The sequence below is a fragment of the Podarcis cretensis genome, assembly GCF_951804945.1.
Source record: "Podarcis cretensis genome assembly, chromosome: 3".
Taxonomy (NCBI): Eukaryota; Metazoa; Chordata; class Lepidosauria; order Squamata; family Lacertidae; genus Podarcis; species Podarcis cretensis.
This window is the reverse complement of record NC_137172.1, coordinates 31,462,196-31,476,871: the sequence shown is the minus strand read 5'-3', so window position 1 is coordinate 31,476,871 and position 14,676 is coordinate 31,462,196. Positions and strand designations below refer to the sequence as shown.

Below are 14,676 nucleotides of genomic sequence, written 5' to 3'. Positions count from 1 at the left end.
TCATCATAACCTGAGCACAATCTAGCTGTTCATCCCCACTCCACTGTGTCAGAGAACCACAGACAGTTCCCAAAACCAGATGGGGACATCATTTTGTGTGAGAATTTTTTTCTATAAGCTACTGTTGAGAGCTTCTCAGGAATATAAATGAAGATGTAGGTATTCTACACGAGTAAATATTGTAGCTAGCAGCTCCTATGGTGGAGTTTCCTAACCACTTATTTTCCCACAATTGTGCATTCATGTTTCACTTCTACCAAGGTTGCATCTTCTCTAGCTCCAATATCATCAATGTAACAAAAGGTTAACATGTTGCCAGAAGTCATGGGAAGAGAAGGTCTGATAACTACAGCTGATACAGCTATGGTAATTTCTTCAACAGTCTAGGAATCATCAACTAAGGAAGTTTGACCTGGTCTTCTCATCAGCTTTCCTTTTTTCTCTCTCTCAAGGTCAAAAAGTATTTCTTGTTCAATGTGCTTTCACCTTGTCACTTATGTTCTGGCATCATATGGATGTAACTTTAAGTTAGGAAGACACTGAAGAGCATGGCCAGAAATGACCTTCCGGACACTACGAATCTGCACAGGAACAACATTGAGCATGGCTGTGGGGGGTGGGGTGGGCAGCTGTTCTTGCCAGTCACAGGAACTAGAGGCACCGTCATCAGGTTTCATTCTCTCACAGAGCAATGAAAACCAGCCTCCTAGCACTAGGGTTCCAGACTGTCTTTGCAATGACCAGCTCTAAACAGGACAGCAAGTATAATTCACTGTAAAGAACTGTACTTGTCATATAAGCAAAGGATTTAATAAAAGAAAGTGTGAAGCTCAATATGGTCAAATACGGTGCTTTTTTCAAAAAAATGTTTAGGGGTGCTCTCATTTTGACTCAGGAAAATCACCATTTTATATTTCAAATTGGGAAAAATAAATACAGTAAACGGACAAAAGTACAAAGATTCACAAAATGTTTAGGGGTATGTGTACCCCCAGAAAAAAGCACTGGTCAAATTTATCTAGGGTCAAATACATCTACAAAGACTGCTTGCTGCTCCTTAACTTCTGTGCACAGATGGGGACGCAAAACAATACCATCTCAGCTAACACAGAAGCATGACACTTGCATTACAGATATATTCTTTTTGCTGAGAATCTCCAAAGAAATTCACCATCCCTGATTGCAACAATCCATTAGCTTAGGGTTGGACAATGTGTATTCCAGAGGCCGGATGAAACCTTCAGCCAGTTTTATGTCCCCAGAGTTATCAGACTCTTGTTCCTTTCCTTCTCTAGTCTTGCATTCCTCCCACATTGTTCTGCTAAAGGAGGAAGATATTAAGCAATGGCTTTATGATGGCAACAGAACTGGCAAAAAATGTTCCCAATACTGCTTTTCCAAGGAAAAATATTAAAAACGGCTTTTACTAAATAAGGAACCATCCTGTGAAATGAGTTACACAAGCCTGGCCTGCTCCCCATTGGTTTTGGTTTTGCCCACTGCTGTCAGGCAGCCCTCAAGAGAAAAAAGGTTCCCCATCCCTGCTTTAGCTCCTGGGGGGTCAACTGATTCCCCAAGGCTTCCCCTAGATTTTGCCACACTCAAAGCAAACCTAGCTATCTTCATTGTCCTTTGTCTCCTTCCCCAGTGCTGCCCGGGTACTGCCCAATCCCTGACGAGACCAATAGTGGGTCCAACAGTGAAGAAGGTGGTTTCTGCACATGCTGTAGGGGGAAGTAAGGGGCAGATGGGGCTTATTAAGCTGAGAAGATAGCCCATCTAGGAGAAGGAAAACTCTGAGCCTAAACTTCTGCTGCATTGTGGGATATCTTCAGGAGAGGAAAGGGCTAAGGAGTAAACCCTACACACAATCTGAGCAGAGTCACTAAGATGGTTGGATTGCGCCTTGTACACCTCCTTCTGGCAACTCCAGCCAAGCTGCTGCCAAACATATTGTTCTGCTTTCCTTTGGACCACATCAGTGAGACCGAGAGGGGGGTCTTGTTGTCTAGATGGTCCAGGACCTCCATATATACTACCCAGGCTCACATCCCAGAGGTCACTTCGGTGCTGCTAACACAGTGTTTAGACTTCACCTGAGGAGGTGCACTCCACTGTCTCTCGAGACAGATGGATGCCAACAACTACTCATGCCCCTCAATATTTTAAAATGAGCAAACTTTTCAAGCAGAATTAACTTGGTCTGATATGTACACAAAGCAAAGCCTAATTTATAAAGAACAGCAGTTTAACAAAAATGGCACACTCACCTGCTCCTTACTCTTCTTAAGTCTCGTATTCTCTTCTTGAATACGACTCAATTCAGACTTCACTTTTTCTTCACTTAGTTTAGCTTCATTAAGAGCTATCTGCACCTAAAAATTCCAATAATTTCAAGTTTAATATGCAAATCACATAAAAATGCCAGCTTACACCAAAAAAGCACAGAATAATTTAATAACCCGCAACATTCAGAATTTAGATTCTTCTATTATCTTGGGAGACCATACCATGGTTAAAAACAAATTATGGTTTAATACAAATGCACAAGCTGTATGTGCATGCAGCTAAAAAATTCCTACAGAATTCCTCCCTCCACTTCTGTTGCACCACCTTGAAACATGACAGATTCTTGCTTGTCGTGATGTTCAAACCCAGGCTCATGGTATTAACCCTGAACAAACTGCAAGCAGTAAGCCAAGACCAAACTTTTGTTTATTGCTCATAGATTTGTTTATTTGAACAGCAGGATAAGCCAGACACTTAATCGGTCCTGGTAGCACAGCAGGAGTGCAAAGAGCAGAATGAGAACTTTTCAGCAGCATGCACCAGCAAGTTGTGCATTCACATGGAACAGTAATTTGTTTTTAACTGTGGTTTAAAGTGATGCTGATATCAGGTCAAAGATTTACTTGAATTCAAAATCCAGATGTGTTACCTCAGAGAGCTCTACAGAATGCAATGTGATGACTTCTTGGAAGTTCTCCAAAGACTTCTGCGCTTCTGTGAGCTGTGAATAGAAATAAAAAAGGCATACATATTGGGCTTGAAAATGAAAGAGTTATACTGACACTACATTTACTGAGATGTGTAATACATAAACTACTGGGTAGTTAAGCAGGCCATCAGGTTACCAGCAACCTAATATAATTTATTTCAAGTTCTGTAATGAAACCCAGTTACAAAGACCCATCTGTGTTGAGAAATAGGTTCCTTATCCCCTCAAAGAAAGGAGGAGCATACCATAGATACCTAAGCACATTTACTAGTCTCAGAATAAGAAAAGATAGCATAGTAACTACATATTGAGCTGGAATACTGGTTCATATTGCGTCAGGAGCACATTCATAAATAGCCTTAGGCAAACGAGTCACTATTTCTCAGTCTCACCAACACATGGTGACTACTAGCCTACCTTATAGCACTGTTGCAAGGACTGAAATAAGCTCTATGAAGTACTCTGAATACTGCAATGTCCTAAATAAATGTTAAGCATTATCAGTATGCTTAAGGTCAGGGATCAGACATGTGGTTGGACTCCAACTTCCATCAAGCTCAGCCGCCTCCATAAGAGATGATGGGTATTGTAGTTCAGCAACATTTGGAGAGCCACAATATTTGCTTTAGGTCCCAAGAAAGGGACACCTGCCCCTGGCCCACACCAGTCCTTCCCTAGGGCCTCCCTCCTGGCAGGTGTCCTTGGGCAAGATGCATGCCCTGAGGTGGGAATGTAGAGGAGAGCCACCCACTCGCCTGGGGTCCACCAGCACCCACCCTCAAATGCATGGCCAAGGAGAGGTGGCCAGGGAAGGCTTTGCTTGGCTGCTTGGCCTGCTCTCTGCCACCCTCCTCCTAGGCCTGCTGCAGCTGCGGCTCCAGCACTGCTGGGATGCTGCCAGGTCCGCCAAGGAGTGCCAGCCGCAGCTCCCACTGGGAGCTCACTGAGCTGAGAGGGCAAACAGAGTAACCAGCAGGCAACCGCTGTAAGAAGCAGCCACCGCAAGGGTGCAGCGAAGGCCACCTGTTGCCTCTCGCACAACGCCCACAGGGTGCCTTGCCCCAGGTGCTGGCAACGGACGCCATGCCACTGTCTAAAGGGCTGTCACATGGAAGATGGAGCAAGCTCGTTTTCTCCTTCTCCAGAGGGTAGGACCTAAACAATGGATTCAAGCTATAAGAAAGGAGATTCTGACAGTAACAGCTGTTCAACAGTGTAAAGGACTTTTCAGAAGGTGGTAGACTTTCCTTCTTTGGAGGTTTTTAAGCAGAGCTTGGATGGCTATCTCTCATTCTTTAGCTGAGATTCCTACATTGCAGGGGGTTGAACTAGATGACCCTGGGGGTCCTGTCCAACTCTACAATTCTATAAAGGTTGTAAGATTATTAACTTAAAAGTTACCATTAACTCACCTGACTATTTTACCTTCAGAACACAGGAGAAATATTGAAAATAAAGCTTGGAGGCATGAGTGTGGATAGAACATTCCAGGGAAAATTCTAAGGATGTGTGACTGACGAGAGCCATTTGTGTGGATTCCAAAGCAGTGAAGGCCCACATCACACAAAAATGGTCAGGTTTCCAAAACCCAATGGAAAATATGAGTTACTGGACTTTTCAATCGTAAGTGCTGACATTTAAATATTAAACAGATTACAGAATTTAATGTCAAATTGAAGTTAAAAAAAAGTTCAACTCTTCAAGTGTTCATGAAGTTCTCAACCACCACCACCTTTCCAAGGAGCTTAATCACACTCTCAAACACGCCAACAGCTGGTAGCAAAGTAGGAAAATTTGCTTACTTGTTTCTGTTTCTCTGAGTAGTGCTCTTTCTCAGTTTCTAGCATGGTGTGCAATTTTTTCACTCGCTCGTCTAACAGATGGTTTGTTTCTTTAAGCCCCCTGATTGTGTCCTGTTAACAGCAATGGAAAGATATGTTTATTTTGTTTAAATATTTTAAACATCTGTCATAAGAATAAAATCCTTGTTTCATACCTTAAGCCCTGTAGCCTCATCTGAGAGATTTGTGTTTTGTTTCTGGGCCTCGTTCACAGCTTCTTTTGCTGCTTTTATCTTTTTAAAAGAAAACAAACAAACATGGAAAGTAGAAACTTAACATTAATTTCATTTTTGATATCCCAAATTATAATCTTCCCAATTATACTATTAAAAGAGAGTAGAGGACACACACATTTTAGATTATCCAAACACTGATATTAAATTTTTAACTTCAGAATAATAAAGACATGCAGACAGCACAATACCTTTTGATCATATTCCGACATCTTTTGTAAGATTTCTGTCTTTTCTTTTAAGAGAGTTTTAATTTTTTCTACAAGTTGTTTTTCTGTCACTAGAAAAAAGAAAATTAGGGACAAATGTGGAGCATTTTTCTGTAGAACTGGACTACTCTGCTAACCCTTGCACATCACATGTACCTCAACAATTACAAATAAAAAATGCCCAAACATGGCCTCCACCCCACAACACTGATGTCAACTGCTGAAAATGGTGAGCTTAGACATCACAATATATCATGGATCTATCATTCAACTTAGGTTCAGTTTCCCTGAACTGGGGCTGCCAACTCCCGTGTGCATGCAGTTCACTGGAAAAAAGGGCTCTTTCCCCACCCTGGTGATCTTCTATTAGGCTTCAGTGTAAAGCTCCTGCATTTTATGCTAACAGACACACTGCATTATGACCCTTCTTGGGGACTCAAGGGGAAGGTATTCTTTATACTGAAACCTATTATGTCAAGACTCCAGTGAGGTAGTGGGGAAAGACACGTTCAAAATGCATTGGAAAGAGTTAGGCAGATAGTACAAAGGGGGCTATTGGAAACAGGCAGGATTCAAAGGCCTGTATACAGACCAAAGCTTCTCAAGCCTTCCTTTCTCACTGCTTTCCCCACCTTCTCAAAACAAAAACAAAACCACCCTTGGGAGATTCTCCTAAGTAGAATCCAGAACAGCACAAAGGTGTAGAGACAGACGTGGAAGTTCCCATGAATCCAGGAAAACACCGGAGGGACAGGTACATGCAATCTTTGGATTACAACCTGGTCTGACCAGACAAACAGAGTAAAGAGCAGCCAGAATACTGAAGTGTACAAATGGCTCTTTATACACGTGGTATTAAATAATAAATTTTGATACTAAGTGCTCACAGTTATATTAAACAATAAAGCAATCCTGCCATACAATCTGCAATATCACAAGGACAAAATACTCCTACCTTGATACATTCTACTCTTTACCTACAAAAGGAATGGATAAAAGACAGCATTATGAGAAAGATTATGCCGTTTTATTAATGCCATCAACAATGAAAAGTAAATGTTTGTCAATAACTGCTTCAAGAAATATCAACACAAGCATGGTTTCCATTGCAAGTATCAATTTACATTATGCAAGCAAGCTTCTAATAAAAGCTTTTAGGTTCTGCTTCAAAGTCAGGCCAAAATTCTGGTTATGCAACTACTGTGTGGGTACAATTAAAAACATTTGATTTTGAAACTAAAATAAAAGAGCAACAAGTAAAGTACCAGTTTGAAGCCTGCCTGTCAAGTCATTCTATCATTGATGATGTTGTAATTTGAGGCAATAATAAACTTGCCACACAAATTATTATAGAAACTTCTCCCTTTATTTTGAGAATGTAGACCGTTGTCCATATTATCAGTACTGAAACTGTCTAGCAAGGATCCATCTTTGCCATTACTATTTATAGTCCAATTTTAACATTGGATTTTGCAACTGCAGAACAGTGGGTTTCCAGTCAATGTGGCACTTTGGACACAAATGTTCAGCACTGACTTGTTTTCTGTTAAAAAACTTCATTAAAAAGTATTTAAAATAAATTTATGTGCTTTACTGTTGAAGGTAGAAATATTTGACACCAAATATTGAAGCTTGAAAGACTTCATAATCATAACTGTCAAAGCTCGGCCAGATAACTAAACATCAGTATACTATATTTGACCTTGAAAATATACTTACGGATAGACATGTTCTCCACAAGAAAATGGCAAGTGTAGCAAATCCCACAAAGGCAGTAATAATAATGGGCTCCCATGGAAGTCCATGGAAGTCAGGACCAGGCTGCATGTCTTCAGGTAGTGTTGAAACCAACTAAGAAAAAAGTTGGCAAATTTTATTTTTCTTAAAAGCTGTCAAGTGAGTACATATTTAGAAAATGCACCAAACTCATAGGAAAGTTTACACAGAAGAATGTCCACTAATTTCAATGGGGTCCACTCCCAATTGTGTCTCATATGCCTGGCAAGCTTCATCCTTACAACCAAAAATTATAGCCTAATCATATGCACACAGACCAGAACAGAAAGGACTTAATGTAAAGTATGACAAAATCTAAGGGGTTCTCTCACCAAAGATAAGGCAGCTTGAGCTGGGTTGTGGGAAAGGAATTCACAAGCAGTTCCCTCTGTTCTGAATTTGCTTAAAGAAATTCTAATTTTTGATTCTTCCAATGACAACAAAATCAATATTCCCTGTTACTGTTAACTTTTGGATTTATTCTTCTTCAACAACAACAACATCCTACACATTTCAATTTAGCCAAGTTAAACCTAACATAATCTTAAGTCTAAATCCCTGATGACTTTCAAGTTGTTAGTTTTCTTAAATTATTCCTCATTAGAATTTCAAAATATATATACTTAAAAATTCAGAAAGTAAATTTCAGAACCCATACTTTACTAAGTTTTGAAGTTGTGTTTTGAATCAAAGGTATGTATGCTGAATTAAAGCTGTTGGATCCTTGATAGCTTGCTATTACACCACACATTTACAACATCTTGTTATTGAGAGTTACACAAGCTTTCAGTTTCATTCCCAGAAACCTTTGCATCACTAGGTGTACTGATATGCAGAAAAGAGGGGGTGGAGTGGAGAAACTAGGACTCTGTCCACACAGAAGTTAAAACTTCCAGGTTCCTATGTCACTATAGATCTTTCCACACAAGAAGAATTAGGTATTTGTCATACTGAAACCTATGACACATATAGCAATACAGGATCTATGTGACCTCTCTCCCAAAACATAGACACAAACAAGAAAACTTTACTGAAATGTGCATAATTCTAATTTATGTTTTCTAGAATCGTTTGCAAAGTGGAAGGGAAGGATGCCCTATTTATTTCCTGGAAGAGTCTGACGTTACATGATACAGGAGAATGAGATTTCAGAGCCACAAACATTTACAAACAACTCGCTGTAAAATGGGGGCTGGGACTAGAGAAAGCAGTCAAGATGCAACTTCAGGGCCATTTACTGAACCCTCGAAAATTGTTTGATCTCTACACTCCTAGCTCCTGTGAGCCCACGAACTTGCAAGAACTACGAAAGCTGATCTAAACAGCTTTATCCCCACTGGAACTCTGTATTCTGCAAAAGCCATTTCAGGGCACAACTTGTTTGCGGGCTGTGCACGCGTTTTAAAAACAGCATTACATTCCCCACCCCCAGCAGCGGCACCGGACCAGCGTTTGTTAAATCTTTCTGCCGATCCACATCTGCCCTGCGAAAGGGGGTGGAGAGAGAGGCAAGGAGTAAACAAATCCTCCTCTGTCGTTTCCTCAGTCGGATGGAAACCCACGTTTCCCCTTCTCCCTGTGTCATCTTCAAGCACTAGTTTCACCTAGTTTCTCCTCGCAATGTCTCTAAAGGCCCATCGAGTTACTTTCACCTCCACCCAACCCCCCACCCGCATCCCTCGGCCGCCGCCGCCACGGTCCTTTCCCCAGGTGCGACGGAGGCCCCCAACGGGCGCTCGGAGCCCTTAAAATATGAAGAGCCCTGGAAGACGGGCTCCCTGCGCGAAGGGGGCGACAAGAACCCCTGAGACTACAACTCCGCCGCCCCCCCTCCTGGGACCCCGCCGCTTGGCCGCCAGCCCCCGGCTCACCTCCAGAAGGCGGCCCGTGAGGGAAGCGTAGCCGCGGGACAGCGGCCCCAGGAGAAGCGCCGCGCCGCCACCGGGGGCGCCGGGAGGACTGACGGACTCCATATGGGGAGAGGTGGGCGGGGAGAGACGCTTGCCACTATCTGAACGGGAAGGAGGCGGCGGTGAACTTGGCCCGTTTCTCCCCGACCGTTGATACGGCGCCTGTGTTTCCCGCAGGGACACGTCACCTCGCGCTGACCCTCGAGCGACCCCGTGACGTCATCGGCCCGTGCCGGCAGGTCAGGGGGAAAGAGATCCCGGAAGGGAAGGTGGCCGCGCCGGGTCCTTGCCGGAAGTCGGTGAGGGCAGGCAGGGTTGGGAGCGGCGGTGAATGCTCTTTGCTCGGCAATGGGGTGACAGCACGTTCCCGCGGACTGTCTTTTGACTCCCGAAGGAAAGCGCTGTAGCCGTTCACTTGATACGGGGAGCGGGAGTTACAGCGAGAGCACGGCTGGAGGCGACCACAGGCCTCAGCTCCTCAAACGACACTGATTGAAGTTACTTTGGAGGCAAAACTGTTTGGCTTCAAGAGCAAACGTGTACCTTTTACATTCAGGTGTGTGCAAAAGAGGCGGGGGGAACCAGCCATTTGTATACAATGGTACCTCGGGTTAAGTACTTAATTCGTTCCGGAAGTCCATTCTTAATCTGAAACTGTTCTTAACCTGAAGCACCACTTTAGCTAATGGGGCCTCCCGCTGCTGTCGCACTGCCGGAGCACAATTTCTGTTCTCATCCTGAAGCAAAGTTCTTAACCCAAGGTACTGTTTCTGTGTTAGCAGAGTCTGTAACCTGAAGCGTATGTAACCTGAAGCATATGTAACCCGAGGTACCACTGTACTGTATAACGAGAAGTCTAGAAGAACAGGCAATGAAGGCTCTTTTTTTGAGCAGGAGAGCAGCAAGGGTTTCCTACTGCTGGTTTTCAACAACTAAAAAGCATTGCTCTGCATGCTGCTTTTCTCGTAGAGCACGGGTGTCAAACACAAGGCCCACGGACCGAATCCGGCCCGCCAGACCTCATCATGTGGCCCGTGTAGCCGCTGCCGGCCGCCAGCCTTCACCTTTTATTCTCCCTTTTTTTTTTTTTTTTGACACAAGAAAGCCACCTCTTCAGCGCATGCGCGGCAGCCTACAAGCCAGAGAACGTCTGCCCTCTAGCGGCGCCGGCTGTTCTACACAGGAAACCTCCACTTTACATGCATTCAGGAAACCTCCACTTGTTTTTATATTGAGCGCAACCGGCCCTTTGAGGGTGACCAAACTGCTGATGCGGCCCCCAATGAATTTGAGTTTGACACCCCTGTCGTAGAGGGTTCCAGGTGTGTGTTTGCTGAAATCTTTTAAACATGCTTGAACAGCAGTCAACTGTTACTGGAAATTACAGTGGTACCTTGGTTTTTGAACGTAATCCGTTCTGGAAGACCGTTTGAGTTCTGAAACGTTTGAAAGCCGAAGCCTTAATACAGAAAACTCAATACGGAAGCTGCGTGACATGTTTGACTTCCGAGGCGTGTTTGAAAACTGAAGCATTTACTTCCGGGTTTACAGCCTTTGAAAACTGAAATGTTCGTCAACGGAGACGTTCAAAAACCAAGGTACCATTGTCTTTGAACATCCTTCTGTGTGAACATGGTTTTGACTCGGTTGCAAGCACACTTGGGTGCATAAGGCTGCAATCCTATGTATTTCTACATGGGAGGGATCTCAACCGAACCACAGTGGGACTCGCATATGCACAAGATCAGGCAGCTGCATACCCTTCGACTTGCTTAAACTTCTTTACAAAATCTAAATTAAACATGTATTTAGACATTAACACCACACTGATTATATACACCATTAAGTAGGTACTCACAAGCTCTGTGAAGGGGCGCATATTTTCCTTTGCTGATAAGATAGCACTATCCAAGGCAGCAGTAATATGTGGAGCAGTAGAGTCTGCATCTGATGGATTACTACTCTCTTCTGTGGCATCATCCTTAGCATTAATTATACCTTAGGTTAAAAAAAGTTCCATATATTATTTTCACTAAATGTCTTCAGCAAAAAAAAAGCATCTTAAAGACAAATACATTACTTTTGGCATAATTATTAACACATTTATCTTCTGTTGTACATCACCCACATCCTTTCAGAAGAAGGGAGAGTCATAAATACATACATAAAAGCAATAAAAACTGGTCACAATTCAGATTAGTTTCTTGTATTTCACAAGGATATGACCTCACTGTTTACATTTCTTCTACATTGTGTGTGCGTTACACATTGAGGAAGACACTTCATGCAAGTAGGCTCTAGTCCAAAAATATGCAGGAAGAGGCAGTCAAAATTTATCAATTACTGTATATTTGTTCAGAGGCCCTACTTAAGTCTTAATTTAAGTGTATCCTAGGACACAGCTACATTAGTAAAGAAAAAGTGTATTATATGCTTTATAACATTGTGACACCAGATGGCACTGTGGAGTCCCGTCTTTCACCAACGTGATTTCCCACTATGAGGTTTACAATGCATTTTCCTGAAACATTTTTTAAATGTGTCTAGATCGAGCCCCAGACCTGTACATCTCAATACTGCAGCTTGTTTACTCATTAGTCAATCTGAGTAAGTCTTGAAATCCATGGGACTTACTTTTGAGTAAATAAGTCCTGGCTTGTGCTGTAAGTGCACATACTATTGCAACCTAACAGCATGATCCTAGGCATGTTCACTAATTAGTAATTCTTATGTCCCAGTAAATGTCTTTAGAATTGCACCCTAGTGGGTTAAGTCAGTTCAAATACACTACTGATTCACTCATAATCCAATACCGTCATCATACCACAATTTAGAGAAAAACTTTCTAAATCTAAATATGCAGATACATTTTCTCTGTTGATGACCATAATTTTAGAAGATCTTGTCTGTTGACTTGAAAATGGTGAAAAAATCACCACTGATTATCTATAGGTAGGATTTCTATAACACAGGTTCAAATTCTGAGCCCTCTGTGCATCTCTCGTTTAAATGGAGAAAACGCCATATGTACAGAGGGATCTGTCATTTCTACAGAAATGAGCAGGAGCTCATCTGGATGGGAGAACTCCACATGCACCAGAAGCTCTGCAATCATAGTAAGTTGCTTAATTAAGGTGTTGACTTTAATTTCATAGGTAATTTCATTCATGGCTGAGTCGGAAGAACATGAGGCTCTTAATCTCAGGGTTGCAGGTTCAAGCCCCATGTTGGACAAAATATTCTTGCATTGCAGTGGGTTGGACTATATGACCCTTGTGGTCCCTTTCCAACTCTACAATTCTATGAGGAGTTTAAATATTTTTCTTTGTAAATATGCCTTTGGGCATTGGAAATCTTAAAAAACCTAGACAATAATGTCACCAGCAAAATAAACCATTTTGAATATAAATATGCCTACTTTATAGATTTCATTTGGTATGCTTCCTTTAAAAACTACATTGCTTTTTGTTAAGAGAAAGAAGTTAAATAACAACAGTTATCAAAAAGGTTACCTGGAACGATGTCCCTCTCCATTCCTGAATCAATTGATGTAAGAGTCGTATCCGCAATTGGCAATGTTTTGTCACTGTCAAGGACACCCTTGATTTCTGTTTCATCTGAAGTTCCAGTCTTTTCCAAAATATTCCTATGTTCTTTTGGTTGATCTGGGTGAATAATGTCTTCCTTTGCTGTTGACATCTGTTCCAAATCTCGTGGTAACTCTTGATCTGGGTTCTCTACAGGGCTTTCTATAGAATGTCTGTCATGCTCAGTTTCCTTTGCATTAGCTACAGTGAACATAAGTATATATTTTAGTTAGGTTATACACCTGCCAGCACCTTGCCTACTTCTTAAATTAAATTTCACATTTTTCTTTGTTTGCAAATACATTACTTTCATTTCAGTAACTCTGAATTAGGAATTTCTATAAACATTTTTTCAGAATACAAATATTAGTAATATGAAACACTTTTTTTTTTCGTAGGAATGGCCACTATCCCCTGCAGGAGTTGTGAACTTTTGTTAATTTATTCTGTTTTTTATCCTGCCTTTCTTATATCATAGAACTCAAGAGACATATACACTTTCTTCTGTGCAGGCCAACTGACCAGCTTAGCTTCAGCAACATTGCTGCATATTGTTGTTTCAGATTGACGACTTTGAAGAATTCTAGCTTCCATTTTAAATAAATAAATATTCAGCTAGAGAGATAAGCTTAAAAGTTTAAGAACTGACCAACAAACAGCCAGCATATATTCAGCCTTAGGATTTTTACAGGCTGTTGTCAGGACTTGCCAACTCAAAATATTTCCGCTGTTTAACATTTGTTCCTCAAAAGTAACAAGTGAAACATTTCCAATGGTTATGGATTAGCAATCAAAACTTCAACATGGATATGCAGATTATATGAAGCTGGAAATGCAGTCCATTTTCAGTGGGGCTTTCAAGACTGATCAAACTTTCAATCTTTATTTATTGTCTTAGTAGCACAGAATACAAATTACGATTGTCTATCCCAAGGTTAGGGACGCAGGTGGCGCTGTGGATTAAAGCCTCAGCGCCTAGGACTTGCCGATCGAAAGGTCGGCGGTTCGAATCCCTGCGGCGGGGTGCGCTCCCGCTGCTCGGTCCCAGCGCCTGCCAACCTAGCAGTTCGAAAGCACCTCCGGGTGCAAGTAGATAAATAGGGACCGCTTACCAGCGGGAAGGTAAACGGCGTTTCCGTGTGCGGCTCTGGCTCTGGCCAGAGCAGCGATGTCACGCTGGCCACGTGACCCGGAAGTGTCTCCGGACAGCGCTGGCCCCTGGCCTCTTAAGTGAGATGGGCGCACAACCCCAGAGTCTGTCAAGACTGGCCCGTATGGGCAGGGGTACCTTTACCTTTACCTTATCCCAAGGTTGGTAAATTAGTGGTGAAACAAATATATGGTAAAACTTTTTGTCATCAAGTTCATTCTTAAGAGTTTGAAATTTTAATAAATCATGATATTCCACAAATTAATGCTTCATCTCTCATGTTCATTTTGAATGTAGTAAATATATAATAATCAAACATTTTAAGAACATATGCTCTATAATTATAAAGTTCTTACTGCCAGATAGTGCCAGCTGAGCAACTGTGAAGGTGGTCAATTTGTGTGGCAAAATATGCATGCAGGCCCCAGACCACTGTCTGGGGAACAGAATGACCTCATTGCTAATATGACAAGCTGGCTTATCCCATTAGACTTTCTAGGTAAAAATGAAGTTCTCACACTTGGTCTTCACAAGCCTCAAGCCAAAACAAAAAAACAGCCTAGAGCTAGTTCTTGGTGTGGTATTTTTATTTATTTTTTATGTCCCACTTGTCACACTAAAGTCCTTGTGAATGGTATTCAGCTAAGGTTTGCTCAGAGTAGACTAATTAAAATTAATAGACCTAACTTTGTCATGTTCATTAATTTCAGTGGGTCTTCTCTAAGTAAAGCTCAGTTGCATACTATTCTGTATCCCTTCAGACTGCAGGTGGGGTGTCACATTTGAATGCAAAATAAGCTCCCTCTGCATAGGTACACAGGGTATTTCCATCAAGGATTTCAACAGAAAGCACATTCAATTCCATTCAAAGTAAAACACCATGATTTAAATCTGGAAATAGTTTGTTTAATTCACTGAGCAATTAATCATTTTGATTCAGAGTTCATCAGCTGTCTTAAAAAGTTTCCTCAG

General features: G+C 41.9%; 1 protein-coding gene and 1 long non-coding RNA gene across 4 annotated transcripts in view; one reads left to right on the top strand and one right to left on the bottom strand.

Moving 5' to 3' along the window:
- Window positions 1-14,676, bottom strand: part of MIA3 (MIA SH3 domain ER export factor 3) — a 38,382-nt gene that overhangs the window by 9,598 nt on the left and 14,108 nt on the right. For all 3 annotated transcript variants that reach the window (XM_079969150.1, XM_079969149.1, XM_079969148.1), the window contains exons 5-13: window positions 12,480-12,755; window positions 10,826-10,965; window positions 7,001-7,132; window positions 6,237-6,258; window positions 5,264-5,352; window positions 4,995-5,072; window positions 4,801-4,911; window positions 2,939-3,010; window positions 2,271-2,375 (exon numbers count right to left, since the gene is read on the bottom strand). In XM_079969150.1, the coding sequence (XP_079825276.1) occupies window positions 2,271-2,375; window positions 2,939-3,010; window positions 4,801-4,911; window positions 4,995-5,072; window positions 5,264-5,352; window positions 6,237-6,258; window positions 7,001-7,132; window positions 10,826-10,965; window positions 12,480-12,755 (1,025 nt within the window). The remainder of the gene's footprint in view (window positions 1-2,270; window positions 2,376-2,938; window positions 3,011-4,800; window positions 4,912-4,994; window positions 5,073-5,263; window positions 5,353-6,236; window positions 6,259-7,000; window positions 7,133-10,825; window positions 10,966-12,479; window positions 12,756-14,676) is intronic.
- LOC307212282 lies at window positions 12,765-13,965 on the top strand. The gene is made up of 2 exons (XR_013836936.1): window positions 12,765-13,488; window positions 13,866-13,965. It is a non-coding gene; the product is annotated as an uncharacterized lncRNA (long non-coding RNA).